Source organism: Eptatretus burgeri, chromosome 5, assembly GCF_056783735.1.
Source record: "Eptatretus burgeri isolate ZD-2024b chromosome 5, Ebu_testis_v1, whole genome shotgun sequence".
Lineage (NCBI taxonomy): Eukaryota > Metazoa > Chordata > Myxini > Myxiniformes > Myxinidae > Eptatretus > Eptatretus burgeri.
The window spans coordinates 62,010,368-62,031,685 of record NC_140965.1 but is presented as its reverse complement, the minus strand read 5'-3'; the positions used below and the strand labels follow the sequence as shown (position 1 = coordinate 62,031,685).

Here is a 21,318-nt window from a genome sequence, read left to right as displayed (position 1 = left end):
ACCAGTCAGTGTCCATTTGGCTGAAAAACGCTTCTGTTCCTATTTGTCGATACACTTCATTATCTTAAAAATCTCCATCAGATCCCCTTTATAATGTAACAAGAATAACCGCACTGTGGTCACAACCTGCGACGACACACACACACACACACACACACACATACACACACACACACACACACACACACACACACACACACACACACACACACACACACACACACACACACACACACACACACACACACACACACACACACACACACACACACATATTTCACTTTCTCTGTTCACTCAACTACTTCATCCTTGCTCATGTCCCTGTGTCTATGTGGTGAAAGCTGTGTCTGAGAATAAAAAACAATTACCCACGGCTCAGATTCTATTCTCTTAATCGTCTCATTAACCGTGTGCTGTGTCTGTCCCGTGTGCTGTGTCTGTCCCGTGTTCCCATGTGAATGAATAAGATTAGATAGATAAGATTCATTGTGATTCCAAACAGAGGATTAACCTTTTTATCTGTTTTACTTCAGTTTTTTCATGTGCGCACGCACGCACGCACGCACGCACGCACGCGCACACACACCTCTCCCTCTCTTCCACCCTCCCCCACGCTCTCTCTGTTGTAATAAATCGTTTGTTCATAAAAAAACCTGTACGTGGTCATTCAAGGTATGGGACCTCGCCATTAAACACAACTGAATTGGCTTTAAAAATCCAGTAAAGGGCCAAATGGGAAACACTCATAGAAAGCACTCTTAAAAGAGCTGATTCCTCACTTAATCAGAATGGTTATATCAGAACAAGTTGATTCATCACACAGTCATGGATGTTTAAGCCCAATATGAGGCCGTTCAAAAATTACGTAATGCTATTTTTTTTAAGGAGGAGTGTACGGGCTTGATTAAACCTGACTAATAATTTTTATTCGACATATGATTAGATTTTTCGGAATCTCTCATCGTGAGGAACACTCGACCCAAACAAAGCCAATGGAAATTTGATGCAACAAACCCGGACAGTGTATAATCAGCAGAAGCCGACAGGCCTTGTTGTGTTCGGCCCACCAGAAAACAAAGATGGCAGGCATATCATTTTGTCTGGGTGCTATGGTGAGTGGCGTAAAGTGACAGATGTGGGTATGGTCCGACAGCTGTCTGACCAATGGGTGCACATTTCAAAAATCGACCCCCGACCAGAACCCCAACAATAACAGCAGCAACAACAACTATCAGGGATGCCTCTTCATGGTGGTTGTACCCCTCAACGCAAGTCGGGGGCCAAATCTTCCCAACTCTTCCCTGCTGCCCGGATTCGTCAGGGCAGTGCAATCACGGTCAGTGCCATCAGTCCACGTGAACCGACCCTTTCCCTCTTGTCTCTGTCTCTCTGTCTCTCTTTCTTTGTGTCTCTGTCTCTCCCTTTCTTGTGTGGCCCTGACTTGTGAGGGTGGGGATATACCATCTTGGATGTGGGGGATCTCTGGGTCGCTCCCGTGAGAATGATCGGCTGTCTCAAGAGAACTGTCCGGGGCAATACAACAACAGCAGCAGCAGCAGCAGCAGCAGCAGCATGAAGCTCATGTAGACATGCTACATGTCACAAGTAAAAAGTCCCATCTCCTTGAGCCACTCCTCATATCTTACTTTCCATCTAAGCCCAGAATCAATCGAGTTGCTCTTCGATGTATCCTTTATATGGAAGCTCTGTCCTTCGATGTGACGACCAAAACTGAACACAATAATCCAGATGAGGTCTCACTAAATTCCTATACAGTGTTAACATTATCGCTTTTAATTAATAATGTATCCCCCGACAAATTCAACCGAAAACCCAATTAGCCTTACAGAAAGCTTCCTGGCACTGTACTGTCTACTTCCCACCCTCACACGCATCTATTTCTACCCCAGGTCCTTTTCCTGTGTCACGCACTTCATGGATTGCCCCTTGCATTGTGCAATCTCTATTTTCCTTGTTCTTATCCAACCCCGACACACACTCCCCGGCTGTTGGGACGCACACTACAGGGACTGGCATTGCCGGCTTGACCTATCTGGGGTCTAACTGTGCCTCCACGGAAGCCATCTCATGCATCAAGGGTGTCAAATCGCACTATGCAGGGACTCTCTGTGCCTCCGCCCCCACTAATCTACCTAATTACTCCGTCTCCCAGCGAATCTCCTTTCTGCCCTGCTGGTTCAAGGTGACGTCCACACTACCCTGATGACTGACGTTCCAGACCATTTTTACTATAATTTCCCATTTCTGGAGCATCTCATTATTTTCTTTAAATTCGATCCCTATTTATAAATTTCACTTCCGAATCGTCTTTATTGTGTTTCATTTGATTTCCCATCGCCATTATGGCCTGGAGCACCATTGCTATAGCTCCTTGCACCACACTCCCAGAGCCAAAGGATAAAGCGCTCACTTTCATGACACTGGGGTTAGGAAGGCTCCTTCACGAAACTCCTCAGCACTAGACTACACCCTGGCAGCCTTGTATTCTCAAATGAGTATGTAGTACATCTAGATCTGTGCCTTATTGATGAGTATTCTTCAAATTAGTCATTTAATCCCTGAGGCATTCTTAATAATCCAAATTTTCTGCACGTGGGAAAGATGGCAAGAAGACACAAATGCAGGTTTAAGGAACATAAATTCATAAAGGCACGAGAAAAACACGGATAGAATTACCAGCCCCAACAGACAGAATTAAAAAAACGATAACAATAAAAGAAAATAATCTTCCCAAGGACACACACACACACACACACACACACACACACACACACACACACACACACACACACACACACACACACACACACACACACACACACACACACACACACACACACACACACACACACACACACACACACACACACACACGTGACATTATTGAAGGCTCGCAGGCAGAAGTCCCAGATAGGACAGCAGTCAGGAAGGCAGCTCGTGCGGGCCTAACAACCTTGTGGCAGAGACGCAAGCCAAGCTCCCAACGCCGCCAGTGACCAACAGCTTCAACGTGTCAGACACCAAAGGGTTCTCATCATTCCCTATTTTACACCCAACCCCCCGCCCTCCTCTTCGCCCCCAAAAGCATCAACGTCAGTGACCCTTGAGAGCACAAACCAATCGAGTGCTGTGACCATGCACCATGATAGCGTATCACCCAAGTTGATGCCGCTGATTCTGTACCAATGGGCGACGTGGTTGCCTGGCCAATGGTGCGCCACCTTGCTCATCGCCAATAAGGAGCGGCCATGTGAAAATTTGAACTCGGGACCCGAGGATCCCAAACCCACCACCCTAACCATTAAGCCAACACCAGGCATATAATTAAGCCAATGCCAACACTACGATGAAACAGAGCTCATTAAACAGCTCCATTTTCTTTCTGAGCAAGCCACTGTGCGTGCATCTTGGGTATAAATCCACCTGTTCAACCAAAGCAGGTTATAATTGCGTCATTCCCTTGCAAGCAAATTCTTACGGACAAACAATTATGTTGCAAGCCGAAGCCATGGAGATACAATATGCAATCCCATCATACAAAGTAGCATTTGTTATTTATTGATCAAGGTATTAGTTATCACAGAATACCTTGATGCAAGAAAGTTGCCAAGAGTCGTTCTGTTGCCACAGGCTGAATTTCTGTTTTCAAGTTCACGTAACGTCCAACAACCAAAGGTGCTCGTCGAAAACCAAGGATTCTAAAAAAAAAAAAATAATAATAATGTTAACACAATATGTATAGGTGTCCGTTCCACCATTTTTTTTTCATTTAATAAGACATTGAAGCATTTCCATAGAGTGCTAACATCATAATTTAAGAATGTGTGGATTTAATTATTATTTTCAATTCACAATAGCATCCTCCATTTAAATCTCCCTCAGCCAAAGAAGCCATATGCACCTCCAGCCCTCAATTTACTGATGCCATTTTTCTTGTCTGTCCTGTCCTGGAACTTGTATATCCTGAACCAAGCTCAACATCCCCATTATGTCGACAGAAGTCATTAGGATGGTGGAAGTCATTAGGATGGTGGAAGTCTGAAGCAGACATCACACATCAGACATCATGAGGTTTTTCACACATCACACTGTAATGACAATCATACACACATCAGATCCTTCAATCGGGAGATTTTATTCAACCACCGTGTTGCGCCGTATTTTACATCCAACAGCACAAATCCTCAATATCTGTTCCAATGCTTGTAGAATCCTATTTTATGTGTATAAGAGCTGGACACTCATTTCCAAAGGGTTAATCTTTTTAATTATCTAGCATGATTTGAAAAGCCAGCAATAGACTGGACACAGTATTAAAGTGTCCTTTTGAATGCAAATACACGAAGCATGGCTGAAACATGCATGATGCAAACTTTTTGTGGAAACTTTTCCGACGAAGAGAGGGTGCTCCAATCCCCCATGAACATATTGCCATGCCATTACCAGATCTGAGATGCTTCCATAAAGGAGTCAACAGAAGTGTAGGTGGTGACTCCCTTTGGGATATTGTTTGTTGTAAAAATATCCCCCACTGTCAATACCTTTCAAAAGAGGTATCTCATGATTGTATGTGATTGTGTTGGAGTCTGGTGTTGGCTTAGTGGTTAGGGTGGCGGCTTGGGATCTTAGGGTCCTGAGTTAGAGCCCCGTTGGCCACTGAATTAACACGAGGGGGTTGACTCAGCCGATCATCCTTCCGAGGTCGACAAAATGAGTACCAGCATACTGGTCCCGGTGTATGCCTCGGTTAGAATAGGTGTACCATATCCCTGTGTGTCGTAAGAGGCGACCAGGGTTGGAGTCAGGAAGGGCATCCAGCCATAAAAAAAACATTGCCTCAAGAAGGGAACCATGATTGCATGGAGTCCACTAAAAAAAGCTAATCCTTGCTCAGCAGGGGAAAATGGCTGTAAAAAGACTGTATGTGATTGTGTTGTGGAGTGATGTTAGAACCCCCCCCCCCTCCAACCCCTGAAAATGGCCTGTGTATATGGTTCCCCCTCACCCCCCACCATTCTTAGTCAAATTGAAGTTAAAACATGAAATAACGCCGCATTGGCCGATCGACCATCTATGTCAGGTGTCCCCTTCAGCAGGAAGAGGTGATGAGCTTAGCTTGTGCCGCCACTCTTCCGTGTTGGAGGGTGATTCTCTGTCGGGAATCAAACAACTTGCATTTAAATATTTATATTCCGAATGGAGAATGGAAAGTAATATAAAAAGGATCCACAGTCTCTGTGGGATTACATTGTCCAGCAGCATAGATAGCTCTTTATTGCATAATAATTGTGCACTTTCTTATACAAGCACCAAATTTGGTACACATGTTCAAGAAGCTAACGTGTTCACAAATTTTCCTGTGGGCAGCAAATGAACAAGTTTTAATGATTCGAAATAATATTTGTATGGACAAGCTCCTCTATAGGTCTCCTGAAATTAAGTCTGAGTTTTTAAGAAAAATCTCCTTCCTCCACAGGAACAAAGAGCTGTGCATTGGAGTGCTGCCTTTTTGCACTTGCATTGTGAAGACCTGCATCCTTTTGTAAACCCACAATAAATCAATTCATGAAAGTTCTTGGATGCCTAAGGTAGCATTGTCCATTGAGGCTGATATAGTGGGCGGCCAATGAGAGAAACCAATCCTCTTGATTCTTGGTCCAGCCCCACCAAAAGGAAGGACAGAAAAGCTTGGGATGCGTAATTAGTGCTCAACCCCACACATGTCCATTGTCTACCCTGATATGCCACCCTTCTGGTGTGCTGTTCAAGTGCAGCATTTGTCGGGGGAATCTGCTCAACTCAATTCCTCATGACAAACAATTTTCTTCTTGCAATATCTACATTCATGCAGTTAATTGTCCTGTTGTACAGAATAATGACATACCTCTCAATTGTCTCATGTTCTCCTCTGGAATGTATTGCATCGAATAGGCTTAGGAGCACCCTTTCTCTTTTGCTCCGACGAAGGGTAAGGCCCGAAACGTCAGCTTATCTTTTATTCATGACAGATCAATTTCCATTGAAGGTATTTTATTTCCAATTTGTTTGGAGCACTGTGTTAAGTTCCGGCAGAAATGTCCTTGCCATCCATGCCATTCTTTTTTTGAGTCCTTGCCTTTCTTGAGTCCTTGCCATCCATGCTATCTCATGGGCTGCCAGGTAACGTAACACTTTCCCCATCCCGAAGGAAATCTATTACTCAGAGTCGTCTGGAAGCGCTTGAATGGCCATTACTTTAAGAACAACAAAATCTGTATCAACAGTGTATGTTGCGAGAAATATGATGACCATGCTGTGCAGTGTGAACTGCGTGAGGACACCAAATGGATGCGTGCCTCTTCATGGTTGCAAGGTTTTCGAAGATAAAGTCCCTCTTGAGCTGGAATGTCGGTAACAGGTTCATTAAATGTCACAAGAAGTTCCTTTCCCATGCTTTAGTGCTCACATATGTACAGTAGGGTTCTCTCAAATAGAAAGCTGAATAGTTCCGTCTTGTTCTGATCCACACAGCAGAAATTCTGCCAGTTTCTAGGTACAGAGGCACGTCCAACAACCCTTCAGCACACTCCCTTGCCATGTTTTGCTCTGGCTGTTCCTTGAAGAATGTCAGCAATATACCTGTCCCAAACGAAATCCAATCATGTGCCATTTCTCAGCTGTGACGATATGTAGGGGATAAAGTTCTTGTCTGTATACTAAATGAAAGTCTTTGCTTGCATTGGCTTGAGTAACGGGATTATTACAGCTCTGTCCAATACCACTGCAGTCACCAAAGTGGCTTCTGAATTTGCATGAATGCTATCATCCAGGCAAGACAAGGGGTCACTTTTGCTACCAAGATAGTGGAGTGGAGAGTGATGGAGGGCACACTTGCTTTTAGTGCCAGAATAAATTGTCTAAATTTCCATCAGATGTCTGGCATTCCACATGCAGCCTCAAAAAGAGCTGTACATCACTCTTCATGGAGATCAGCTTTTGTTTGCCCTCATCAGCTCTTTACATTGCGAGGGATCCAAACAAGGAAAACTTGTTTCTAACAATGCTATCATGAATGGAAACTGTTCTCTCCACAAGGCGTTCTTTGCTGAAGACATCGAATTGCTCCTTTCCTGTCATATGTGTCTTTTGCATGGTGGTAACCACATAAAGGTCAGCAATCTCTTTTGGATCAACAATAATCGTTTCCTCATTGCTAAGTTATTCTTTCACATGTACGAGTCCATTGACATCTTTCAAATACCTCATTTGAATGCTCGCTGTCTGATCATTATAATGAGGGTCCATGTCCCTATTCTTGTAATGAAAAGCATTCTCATACTCACCTATCACATGGGATACCTCCAGACCAGCGACCATCCACCTGTTTTCACCCCGTGCACATGAAGCGAAAAGTGGGTTTAAGCAATTGGTCCATGTCCGTCCGTCTGTCTGTCTGTTTCATCAGTTCATGATAGGAACATAGGACGACAAGTTTGACGTTTTACAGTACTTTGGCTCTGAATTTGCTTTGGCTCAATGGTTCTGAACTTTACGTGCGCAGAGTGGAGGGAGATACAATTTTTAACTGTCTACCATCAAACAAAATTGAAAATCATCCCAAACAGGAAACTTACTGTTTTAAGGATGTAATACCAAAAATTTATCACTGTATATGGAAATAACTGCACGAGTCATCTCAAAGAGGAAGAAGAATTTACCAGCAAGCTGGAGGGGCAAACCATGCCTTGCCTATTATATGTGCTGGATCGTGGTGCACAAGTCAGCACAAATGGAACTTTGAGAAGGAAAAGCCAAACCGGGAGGGTTTATATGTGACACACAAGGTATCTTGTGTGGAATACCTGTCAATGTGAAATGCTGCGACTTCAGCATTGTGTCTATCATATCCAGCATAGGGTTCTCCTTCCACAATGTAATTTCGACTGTATCTGCAAAACAAAACAAATCACAATAACATGGGTAAATTGAAATCCAAACAATGAGAATTTTGAATAATTGAGGTTTCCTCATGGTAAGGATGCTGGACTGTTATCTCATCGCTAGGGTTGCAGTTTCATACTGGTTGAAGGCAACAGTATTAAGAATTGGATGCTAATACCTGATTCACACCATAATAGTATTCCATCCCAAGGAGTGTCACCATCCTCAGTTGCACTAAACTGAACAGTTAAAATGCGAATGTTTGAATAAAATCTGTAAACAAACATCCCTCTCTTCTTCGACTCTATTACTCTCCATTCTAAGCCACATCCTCTCCCTTTCTCTCAATTCCAACACCAACACCTCCCTCCCCTCCCCAAACAGAAGAATCCTGTTACTATACTAACAGTCTTTGAAGCCAACATATTTACAATCGGAAGAAAAAAAAAAACCGTTAAAAAAACGACCGGAATATATTTTCTTTCATAAAAACAAATTGATCTAAAAATGATATTTGTGGAAATGCTCACCAAATTATCACCCCATTGTCCCTTTCATCCGAAAAAAAGGAAAAAAGTTAAAAATTCAAAGAAAGACTCAGGATTTGATCTTCAACAACTCCTTTATTTGACGATCAGTTTGGCTTTGACGTGACACACTGCAATTATTTCCCCAATGGAGTAATGCCCCCAAGTAAACAAAGCCAGCACCCTATCACAAAGACATTAAACCTGATTTTGAAAATCGGATACCCTGATTTGCTGAACAAACTTTGTATATATCCTTGCCCATACATTGTCCCCAATTAAACTTCCAGCATACCATCCACAACAGATAGACATGAGCACCACTCTATTCATCTTCCGATCCCTGCCAGTCATGGTCGACTCGCTTTTTCTTTACTTTGTAATCAATGACTTATTTTACATATTGAAGAGAAATACATCATGACTTCCACCAATAACTCTTTATTAAATTCTGCCACCTCATTTCTGAACAACGACTTTCTGCATTGTTAACTGTAAATTTTCCCAGCGTTAATATCTGGATATGTTCTGGGCTTCACAAGGTCCATCCTTGCGTGAAAAATGTCACCTTTAAGTGAACTTGTGAAATTAGTCATCGAATGAGCGGACACAGCCAGCCTTCACCTGCATCTGCCTAACCTCAACATACAAAGCAGGATTATATTACTATTAGTATTCTTCCCAAAGAAACAAAGGCAAGTAAGATGCATATCATTTTTCATTGTTGTCACATGTCTTCCAGTTTTACAGATTATAGTTAAGACTTTCTCTCTCACCTTTTGACAAAACTCAGCTCCACCTAATGGCGAAATCTGTTTTCCAAAGCTAAAGCTTTCTTGCTACTTTGAGCAATTTGTTTGCATATTGACACGAGGAACGGGCTTCCATGTACGACTCGGCCATGTGATTCGCCCCAATCCTAAACAATCTTCTACTCACCCTTGGAAGATAAGACATTTTGCAGATGAGAAACACCCACTCCTTTTGGGAGCAGCCTGGGGGGGTTGGTGGGGGCAAGTATATTTTGTCTCATGGCTAATAATTCCCCCTGTCTGCAGCAGGGATCACTAAACCACATGCACTGCAGCACGTGTACAAATGAAAATGCTAAGTCTCCCCCTGAAAGGAGGTGATGAGTGGTGATTTTGCTTGTGCCCATAACCTGAATGACATTTGCATAAAGGACCTGAAGTCCCTTTTGAATTACGGTAACCATTTTTTCCTCCTTTCTCTGATTACTACGAACACGTATACAAAATGTAGTAGAGATGGACCCAACCCTGTTTTTTTTTTTCTATGATTTTCAGATGTAGATGCGCACGCACGCACACACTTGCCTAATTAGTCCCTACCGGTTTCACCAGAGGAGACTTTAGGTTTGCTGACTGTCCGTCCGCCCGTCCGTCCGACCTGTGGTTTTTCAGACTTTTTCCCCATACCCTTTAACATATTCAACTGAAACTTGGAACATGGCTATATTATGATATGTTATAGAAAAAGTTCGAGTTTCAGGGCGTTTCGTCAATTTTTCAGCGATTCCCTTTTTGGACTGAGAAAATATCACATTGGTAGGGGACATGTATTGCAAATATAGTAGGATTATTGTTTCTGCTCTTCTTTAATAAAATAGGATTCAGTTTATAAAAATTTAATGTGTATGTTTTTTAATTTTTAATTTTGTTGCTTCCTCTTCTCACCCCGATGCTCCTGCTCCATTCCAAAGTTTCTTGTTAAAGAAAGATTTAAAAGAAAAAAAAGGTGAGATGAAAGCATGGACAATCGACAACAAAAACTAAGAGGAGAACTCATATGCAAAATGAGCACAAGAGGGGCATCTATGTACACTCTGAGTGATCAAGTCGCTCTGTACAAAACACATGAATACACACAGCGAATTAAAAACAAGACAGTGGCTGTGCCCACTGGAAGTGTATTGGTTTGTGAGTCCAGGATGTCTTGATACTACAGTGTACTCGTATTTTTGTGGCAACTTTCTGAAATTTGCTACTGCAACACCTGCATCTATGTCATGTTTCGTCACCTTTAAGTCACTCCTTGGTTTGTTCATCACACTGCCTAAAAGTGATGTTTCCTTTCCAAAGGTAAAATGGTTATTTTAGGTGCTGCAAATATTCTGCCTCTGTGTTCAAATCGTTCACAAATGTCTGTCATCGTTTTGTTTGTCTGTGGTCTCTCGTGAGCCCATGTGCCCATTATCACACACTGTTCCAGTGTGTACTCATTGCCATTACCTGTAACCCAACGCAGTGTGTACGCCAGGGGTGCCGAGAGGGGTGGGGGTTGCAGGTGGGGTAACTACCCCAGGGCTCGGACCTAATAGGGCCCTGTAATTATTCCTTCAATTTTTTGTTTCATACATTGATTGTTTGTGATGATAAAACACCTGGGGGAGGCTTTATTTTGTGTCGCCCTCCAAGCCACGCAGGGAGATTCCCTGGCATGTCATTGCCATGGGGAGCAACACCCTCCCTTGTAAAATAAACTACTGTGGGAACAATTTACATTTATGACAATTGCGGTATTGACGTGAATGAAGTGTTTGGCCACATCCCATATGGATGAAAAGGGTTAATAAAGGAATCTATATCGGAATAAGTGAATAACACCCAATTTCCCTCAAACACGGCATACGTTTCTGATAACGAAAATACGAAAACCTCCGTATAGATTGTTTAAAAAAAACAATAAAAAAATTCTGAAGGGGGTCCTATAGTTAGTGTTGCCCCAGGGTCCATTCTGGCTCTTGAAGGCCCTGGTGTACGCATTGTCATTGCCTGTTATTTGCTAGCAGATGGTAAAAAAGACATGTGGAGCACCAACCACCCCGTTTAAGTGCAGTTTGTAAATGATATATCAGCAATAACAACAAAATACAAACTGAAGCAAAATAATACAGAATTTCTTGCAGATGAATTGATGCAGCAATTGATAATCATCATTTAATAAAGAAAAATAGGCATCACATTGCATCACTGAAGAGAAACCACTCCCACTCCAACACACCACTCCCTCCCATGCTAAACTATCTGTGGCCATCCAAATAATTTCCCTTTGAATATGCACAAAAATTGATACCGACATATTTCAAAGCAAAACGAGAATGCCATTCGGTCAAGCGCATACCTCTGCTAGGCTGAACAGTTTACATTTTGTATCCCATTGATAGGCCAGATCTGCATCCGGACCTGAACCAAAATATAATCGGCTTGTTCTTGAAACCAACCAAACTCATTCACCAAGTTTTGTCATAATCCATCTGCAATTTTTTTTGAAATATCATGCTATATATACATCGTTTTGGCCCCATATTTCAATGGTGAAGAACAACTTAAAAATATATTTTAAAATTGTCGTATGTGGATCCGGATCTACACCAAAATTGAATCAATTCATCCATGGCACACACCCAACCTTTCCTTAGAATCCATCCATAACTTTTTGAGACATCCTGCTCACAAACAGATAAACAGGCAGGGGTGAAAATATAACCTCCGCCCACCTTTGGTGGCAGAGGTAACTAGAAGGGTACTCGGTGGAGCGCATACCTCCACCATGTAATACCTGATCCATGAGAACATATCGGGCCCAAAACATTTTTGAAATATCATGCTATGCAGTACTATATCGTTTTTGGCCAGATCTCTCAATGGTGAAGAATCGCTTTAAAAATTAACAGATCCATATCCGGATCTTCACCAAAATTGAATCAATTCTTCCTTGTCACACATCCATGTCCACGAAGTTTCGTCCGAATCCGTCCACAACTTTCTGATATATTGTGTTATACAGGTATATGGTTTTTGGCCCTATCTCTCAATGGTGAAGAATCACTTTTAAAATTGCAGTCGTCGGATCCGGATCTTCATCAAAATCTAATCAGTTCGTCCTTGTCACACACCGAACCTGTCCACAAAATTTCATCCAGATCCGTCCACAACCTTCTGAGATATCCTGCACACAGACAAACAAACAAAGTCATAGACTGGTACTTACAAAAGAGTCAACTTGACCTCTGACCTTGTCTCATAAAAGTTGTCTCTAGAGAAGGTAGCGACGCAAACCAGAAGTTTCTACGATGATTCTGTACCAAACCATCAAAAATCGAATGTTTGACCTCATTGTGACCTTGACCTTTGACCGATTTAGACCAAAATCTAATCAGCACTAGCCATCACCCTCCTGGATCACGTGGTGCAATTTGACATTGGTAGCTTCTTCCGTTCTCGAGTTATCGTGCCGACAAACAAACAAACACACAAACAGATGATGGAAGTCATCAATATACTTACGAAATCTTTAGATTTCGTAAGTAACAAACAAACCGACAGAAAGGGGTGAAAACATAACCTGCTTCACCTTTGGTGGTGGAGGTAAATAACTAAACGTGACCAATTCATAATGCAGGAGTATTGCAAAAAAAACATGCAGCACATTCAAAAAAAAAGTGAGACCAAAGTGTTGTTCACCGGTCATTTCAGACCTCTTTGGTTTGAACACAACCTTCTGTCCTCCCTCCAGCACAAGCAGGGCCTTGAGCTGTGTCCCCTTGAAGCCGATGTCAGCATGCACAATTTTGCTAGAAGCCATAGCATTCAACACAGCTGCCATCTCAGGGGCTTCTTCCGGATAGATCTCTCGTGGTATGACCCACTGAGCAGCAACCTGCCAACAAAGGAAGGGAATAAGAGTCAACCACAATGAATGGACTTGCATCACAGGTAGACTTGATGAGAAGGGGCATGCAGATTATCCCCATGTTGAAGGTTGTTAATGAGCTAGCTGGGTTTTCACCGACGACCTGCGGTTCTCCTGAAACCAATTCGCCTTCCTGAATGTCACAATCCAAATTTCAAACACGACTGCCTTCATTTGGATTTATGAATTCCCTTCACTTAACCTTTTATGAATCATTGTGAATTGCTCTGCATATTCCACAGCAGACTCTCAATTTTTTTTCTTTCTTTTAAGAGCCATGCAATGTTTTTCTCTGCTTGACCATGATCAATTAACTCCTTGTCATCAACAACAGACACATCCTAACTAACTTGGCAAAAAAGCAAAACAGTCAACTCAAGTAAAAGTGTCAAGTCTGCAACTCCGGACTTTGTATGTTTAATACAAATATTTCTCTCGCAGGATATTTCCGATTCCTCGGTGTCTCTCCCTGGCTATTCTCTGTTCTATTTTGACAGGCCCTTCCCCCGCTCTGGAGGTGGTGTTGCTGTGTATGTCAAGAGCTCGATTGCTCATTGTCCATTGCACACACAGACCCCTTCAAGCCCTCTGGAAATACCTCTAGTGGCGTATACCCCTCCACAACCACCTAATGTTGGTTTGTGTCGTATACCATCCATGCAATGATGATGACGACATATACATCCATCACTATTTCCTCCAATATGGATCAACCAGTATCTATCCATCCAAACTCTGTTTTTTTAAATTATTATTTTTGTATACGGAGTCAAGGCTGGTGGAAGAGTGAGAACACAGAATGGATCAGAATGTAACATAACAAAAGGAACAGCAGAAAGAGAAGGGGGAAATGCCAACAGCAGGGCTGAGGGTGAAAATATATGGAGATGGACAAAGAAGGGATGTGAGTAACGATGAAGGGTAGGGGAGAACGCAAGGGGTGGACAAGATGGATAAAGCAGCTAAATTTGGGGGCGGGGAAGGGGGTTGGGGTGGGGGGGGGCGGTTGTCGAAAATATTATGGTTTCAGATGGGGGATGATCGAAGATGGTGGTGAACAGCTGTTTTGAAGACCTGAAGGGAAGAATGAGATTGAAGAGAATGTGGAAGTTGGTTCCACAAGTGGGGGGGGGGGGAAGGGAAGTCCAGTCAGCTTTGTATGACGCAGGATGCCCAGTCGCCAACTGGATTTGGAGGCCAACTTTGAAATGTGCTTTGCCCAAGAAAGATCAGTGATAGAGTGAGACCCAAGAGTTTGAGTAACTGAACTTCGTCGAGAGGGTTGTTGAGAAAGTAGATGGGAAGATTCGTCATACGGTCCTATTGGAGAGTGTGTGGGATTTCTCAGGATTAAAATACATATTTCAAGTGTTTGACCAGCTTATGATTTTGTCAAGGTCTGAGGAGAGGGAAGAGGCTGCAGCCTGTCTATCTGAAGGAAAAGGAATGTCACGGCAGAGGGTGGAGTCAACAACAAAGAGATAAAGAGGATTTTCCAGAGAGTCAGATAGATCATTGATGAAGGTTAGGAATAGGATGGGCTGAGACCACTGCCTTGGGGCATTCCAGCCTTGATAGGGAGAGGAAATTAAAGAACGCTGTTGAGAGCCACACGTTGGCTACAAGAGTGGAGGAAGTCAGTAACCCAAGAGTGGAGTTGGCCTTGGATGCCAGAGGCAGAGAGTTTGGAGAACAAGGAGGGATGCCAGACTGTATCAAAAGCTTGAGATATGTCTAGAGACAGCCCTGATCTCATGTTTGACATTGAGGGCATCCATCCATTGTTAGGAGATGAGAAGCAGCATGGTCAAGGTTGGATTTATTATTTTTGGATTGTGAAATGAGTGAAATTTGGAGAGTGAAATGAAAATTAATTCGACATAAAGACCAGGTCTAAATCCGAATTGATAATTTGCGATTAGGTCATTGGAGAAAAGGAATGATTTTATATCAACTGCAATGGTGAATTCCATTACCTTGCTGTTGATTGGAAGTAAGCTAATTGGTCTGTAGTTAAGTGGATCCATTTTTGCACTTTTTTTATGCAATGCAGTGATGTTGGCCGACTTCAAAGCAGATGGAAGATGACCTAGAGCAAACGACAGAGTGAGGAAGTGCAAGAGTTGCAGAGCATGTTTTTATGACATGTGAGCTGATGCCTTATGGTCCATTTTCAGAATCAGAGTGGAGGTTTACCACAAACTTCTCCTCTTTCTCAGTTGTAAAAGACACACGGCTTCTCCTGCTCTGGAGGTGGTGTTGCTGTGTATGTCAAGAACTCTATTGCTCATTTTCAAATGCAAACATAAACCCCCTGAGCCCTCTGGAATACCTCAAGTGGTGTATATCTCTCCACAACCACATAATGTTTGTTTGTGTAGTATACCATCCATCCAATGATGACTCCATATACACCACCATTTCCTCCAATATGGATCAACTCGTTCCCATGCATCCCAACTCTATTTTTTTTTGTATACAGTTAAGGGTCATGGAAGAGCTCGAACACAGAATGGATCAGGACGCAACATAACAAAAGGAACTGCTTTCCTTTGTGGGCTGGCACAACAGCATCACATCTATCTATCTATCTATCTATCTATCTATCTATATATATATATATATATATCTCTCTGCCAGTCCTTCAACCCCCCTCCCCCCCCCCAGCAACTTCAGGATGCATGCGTTCTATCAGTAACCCTCTTCAGATTCAACTTCCAAAATACAGGGTGATACAAAATACACCTCAACTCCTTTGTTCTTTGCTTCTCCCAACTATGGAACCGCATTCCAGAGGCTGTTCTTTTCCACTCTTCCCTCCAGGACTTCAATCAGGAAATGTACCGCCACTTCTTGTCATGTTAGGATGGTAGTAAAACAACGCCACCAAAAACGGTGTGCAGAAAATAAAAAGTCTCGAGCTGCTGAAATAAAAAAAATATTTATACATCTAAGTAGCATTAATATCCATTTCTGAAGGGGCTGTTTGATCGAGGGATTAAATACTGTCTGTCTCTTTGGACAATGGTTGGTGTGAGGTTGATTCCCATGGCTGTGCATCTCACCAACCCACAGTTTGCAAGTGTGGTGAGTATGCCAAACACCTCTAAACACGAGTTAAAAGGGAATCCTTTGACTTGCAGTGGACTGAAATAGGCTAGTTTTAAGGTACCATCCATTTCTACACATGGGTCATTCCATGTCGAATCATCAAAGAATCTGCCGTCATCTCTCAGATTTTTGTAAAACTTTGGGAACCAATTGGGACCCATGGAAAACGGCAAGAACTCAAATATTTTTGCAAACAGCCTCTTAATTAGTGGGATACAGACTAACGAACTTTGGACTAATTAGCACGACGTCGCAAATTCAAATGGCCATATCTCTAAAAGTATAACACCTAGAGAGCTGGTTTTGGTGTCATTTTAAAGGTATTTTCATGCCCTATGAATTTGTCTGGGAAACATTTTCCTACCTCCAACCACAAAAAAGTTATCACAAAATATAAACTTCAATCGTGAATCCCCAAAAAATGTATCCTTCAAATTTCCTCAAATTCATCCCAGAGATACCTTATGATGTCAAGAAGCTTCCACATACATTTTGTGATGGGCACTCCAATAGTTTCTGAGATATGAGCAATAATGTACATGTACGTATGGCACATAGGTTCGAAAATCAGAATTTGTAATGTATTATACAATCATTCTAACCGAGCCATGACAGGGAACACAGGGAACGACCATCAATTGCTTTGAAGTATCATATACTTTCATTTTCAACTGGGCCTGAGGGGAAGAAACAAGTGCTGCTGTTGCTGCATTGAAGAGGAAATTGAAAGCCTAAGTCAGGTTAGTGAACACGGTGTACTTGAACTCACTTTTTCATTGTATAATACATTACAAATGCTGATTTTCGAACCTATATGCCATACGTACATGTACATTATTGCTCATATCTCAGAAACTATTGGAGTGCCCATCACAAAATTTATGTGGAAGCTTCTTGACATCATAACGTACCTCTGGGATGAATTTGAGGAAATTTGAAGGATACATTTTTTGGGGATTCACGATTGAAGTTATATTTTGTGATAACTTTTTTGTGGTTGGAGGTAGGAAAATGTTGCCCAGACAAATTCATAGGGCATGAAAATACCTTTAAAATGACAACCAAAACCAGCTCTCTAGGTGTTATACTTTTAGAGACATGGCCATTTGAATTTGCGACGTCGTGCTAATTAGTCCAAAGTTCGTTAGTCTGTATCTCACTAATTAAGAGGCTGTTAGCAAAAATATTTGAGTTCTTGCCGTTTTTCATGGGTCCCAATTGGTTCCCAAAGTTTTACAAAAATCTGAGAGATGACGGCAGATTCTTTGATGATTTGACATGGAATGACCCACAGAAATGTAAAGTTGATGTTTTGAGCAAATATATGACAAATTAGGCTGACAGGATGGCCTAGAAGTACACACACTCACCTCTATGCCATCTAGCTTTAGTCTGAATCCCAACCCAGCTAAAAACCGTCATCCCGGTGTTTCACAAACAGGGGGATTCATCATTGTGTGTGTGCCGTCCCTTGGATGGATGTTAAACGGGAGTTCCACCTTTCAACATTAGTTGATGGATATTAAAGATCCAACGGTCTCCTTCATGAAGAGTAGGAGAGCTATCACTGGCATCATGAACAAATGACAAAGTATTGCCCGAACTACTGCTGGGAGAGGGATGGCAAACCGCCCAGCATGACACTTGCTAAGAAACTGCTTTGGCAGCACCAACGCTCTGTAATAGAGTGTGATATATCGGATCGGGATGATGAAGGAAAGGAACAACTGCAAAAAGGTGTACTGAAGTTGTTCAGTGCTTTTAATTTGAGTCACTTATTTTAACTGTTTTTTTCTCTTATAATTCATTGGCTTTGGACCTTTTTGTAACAAATTAGTTGCTTTGAGATCACCTTTGATGATCAGAGGTTAATCATTGAAAACAAGAAAAAAAGCAGAGATTGCAGACCCTCACCACGACTTGTTTTGTGTGGTGTTTGTGTAGTTTTGTATGGTGTATTTTTGTGTGGTGTTTGTGTACTGGTGTGTTACGTAATGAAAAAGAGACAGAACTAGAACTGACACTTTATAACTGCTGGCAGTGATGACCGGGTACCAAGACGTCCCCCTTTGATTGGAAACCTGACCCTGACCCAGGACATTTATTATTATTATTATTCAATTTAATTCAGAATGGGATTAAAATAAATTCAATTCAGATCAAATGGAAGACCAAAAAGGTACAGTCCTGCATTAGAGTAATCGGAAGGAACGCAAGCAAGCAAAAAGAAAAGATGAAGTCATCAGGAGGAACCTGGGTAGGATTCACATTTCAGATGCTACTCCTCCACCCTCAAACCCATCCAGGCAAAGCCAAGTGAGCCTTATTAAAAAGAAAACAAAAAAACCCCACATCAAAAAATTAAATAATTCTGGCTGCCAGACCATGTGCCTGATCAAGTTGAAATAAAAAAATCATGTATTCCCCATCACTACTAGATCACAATTGTGGGGGAAAAAAGCCTGGCGTTGGTTAGGGTGGTGGCTTGGGATCCTAGGGTCCTGAGTTCGAGCTCTGCTTTCCCACTGAATTAACACCAAGGTGTTGACTCAATCTGTCATCCTTCCGACATCAGCAAAACGAGCACCAGTATACTGGTAATAGGGGCACTGCATCATTGGCATAGCCACACTCCTAATCAATGATGCAACCAGCAGCCAAAAAGGCAGCATATGATGGGATAACTGTGAAGTTTCACGTCGATTGATTAAGTGGTTCCAGAGAAAACATTATTTAATATTTTTTATTTAATCCAATATGGCTGCCAAACCATGTGACCTATGACATCATATGTGTGAAGCTTTTGTTCCTCATGGATAGGCGGTCATATGTGTAACGTTTCGCCTCGATCTGTTCAGCCATTTCAGAGAAGAAGATTTTTGAAGGTTTAAAAAAAAACAAAAAAACAATATGGCTGCCGATTCAAGTGACCGATGACGTGATGAAAATTTTTTTGTGGACCATTTTATCCCTAGATGACCCTCAAAAATTTTCATCCTTATCGGATGTACCGTTATACATATGCAATCATGACGTCATAACGAAGGGATCTCTGATGTCATTAAAAAAACAAAACATCACACTCATTCCGCATGAGGGGGACTTGCTATTTGCGAAGTGTTAATTTTTTTCCTTGGTGCGATTTCAGAGATAGATAGGTCCGAAGTTCATCCTTTTTTCCAACATGCCTGCCACACTACGTGACCTATGATGTCATAATTATTATTAAAACATTCTACATGAGTAGCTGCACTAATGGTGAAAATTTCATCTCAATCCAACAAGCGGTTGTGGAGAAAAACACATTAAGTTCTGTGCGGATAAACAGAAAAACAAACAAATAGACCCAAAAGCAATACCCTCTCCTTTGGCAGGGGTAAGAAAAAAAAATGCATTGTATATTTAGTGGAAACATACCTCCCATGGAGATGAGAATGGACTAGCAAAAGTAGCTCCCTGTAGTTGTAATGAGGTAGCAAAATGAACAAAACGCCGAAAACTTTGCACATCCTTACGGGTTGCACCCGGGAAGTTTGTGGAGCTTGAACTTTCGAGCACAAGAAGTTTGGTGATCAACAGGCCCAAGAGCAAGAGTAGTAGCAGCGCAACACGCTGTTTCAGCTTCATGGCCACATCACATAACACAGCACCTTGAAACAAATGGATAACACTGCTTAACATGCATTCTGATCTTGTATTAAACAGAAATATTACACATCCTGCATTTTATACTAAACTCGCAAAAATACCCATCCCTCGTGATGGGAAAGTTTATGTTAATCTGTAAACTTAAATTATTTCATGGACTTTAAAAACGTTGATTGTGTTGCACTCTCAGTTTCACTCAGAGCCAAAGCTATGAGCTATTTATGCCGCTCACCGCAAAATGGTGGTGCAAAATCAGGCGGCGGAGGTTGAATTTGTCTGAAGAGGGCAAAATATAGCTATTTTAACTTGTGTGTTTACTCCATGAAGATTTGTATTAAATCTACTTTAATGCAGACGTTCATGTTGATTTTAAATATTACTGGAAGGAACAATAAAGTGACCGACTGTATTGCATGAAGAAAAGTGAAATGACAATGCAAAACGAGAGTGAAGTCGATGACACGCCATCGCAAATCACCATGCTTCCCAACAAAAGCAAAGTTGAAAGATGGCATAAAGTTCCACAAGGTTTGACTCAATATCAATTTTTTGAGTTAAACTTTTTTTTCCTCCGTTTTGATCCTTATGACTCATAGTCCCTACCTCTTGGGACATGAACCAGGTGTGAAATCCCCAAAAAAATCGTTAAATATTTCATGCGTCCCCTAATGTTGATTGCATATACAAAGTTTCATTAAAAATGTTTTAAAATGTACCCATAATTGTATTTTTTGGTATTTGTCCTTTTGGGGCTCTGGGGGCGGTGACAAAAATTATACTGCCTGTGCAGCTTCTTGCTATATGGTGATAATAGCTACCTAGTTTGGTGAATTTCTGTTTAACCGCTTTGAAGGAGATAGCATGGCGGACAGACAGACAGAGCCATTTACAACATCCACCCCCCTCCCCACCGTTTTATTAAAAAGTGTGGGGATAATAACCAATCGGCAGCTTTTCAAACGCAGCACAGGAGGCGGTCACCGTAAATAAAAGGCAGATGAACACATCAACAGACACCACGGTTCACATTATATTCCAGATTGCAGGTCAGATACAGGTCAGAGTGTGTGTGTGTGTGTGTGTGTGTGTGTGTGTGTGTGTGTGTGTGTGTGTGTGTGTGTGTGTGTGTGTGTGTGTGTGTGTGTGTGTGTGTGTGTGTGTGTGTGTGTGTGTGTGTGTGTGTGTGTGTGTGTGTGTAGCTATAAAAATAAATGTAAATAACTTTACTATTCAACGTCAGAGTTATGTCGTGATACGATTGTGAGCGCTCTGTTGTGCTCGACTCATGAGCCGAGGTTGTTGAACAAAATGATTTAAGTTGCAATGTTGAAAAAGGAGTAAACTAATTATTATGTACACTTGGGGTTGGGAGTAG

The 21,318-nt window shown here is 41.9% G+C and overlaps 1 protein-coding gene across 2 annotated transcripts in view; it reads right to left on the bottom strand.

Moving 5' to 3' along the window:
• The window catches only part of FAM20B (FAM20B glycosaminoglycan xylosylkinase), a 32,217-nt gene that overhangs the window by 9,603 nt on the left and 1,296 nt on the right, over nt 1-21,318 (bottom strand). For both annotated transcript variants that reach the window (XM_085882020.1, XM_085882021.1), the window contains exons 2-5: nt 19,713-19,945; nt 12,970-13,151; nt 7,863-7,949; nt 3,610-3,719 (exon numbers count right to left, since the gene is read on the bottom strand). In XM_085882020.1, the coding sequence (XP_085738146.1) occupies nt 3,610-3,719; nt 7,863-7,949; nt 12,970-13,151; nt 19,713-19,922 (589 nt within the window). In that variant the 5' untranslated portion in view covers nt 19,923-19,945. The remainder of the gene's footprint in view (nt 1-3,609; nt 3,720-7,862; nt 7,950-12,969; nt 13,152-19,712; nt 19,946-21,318) is intronic.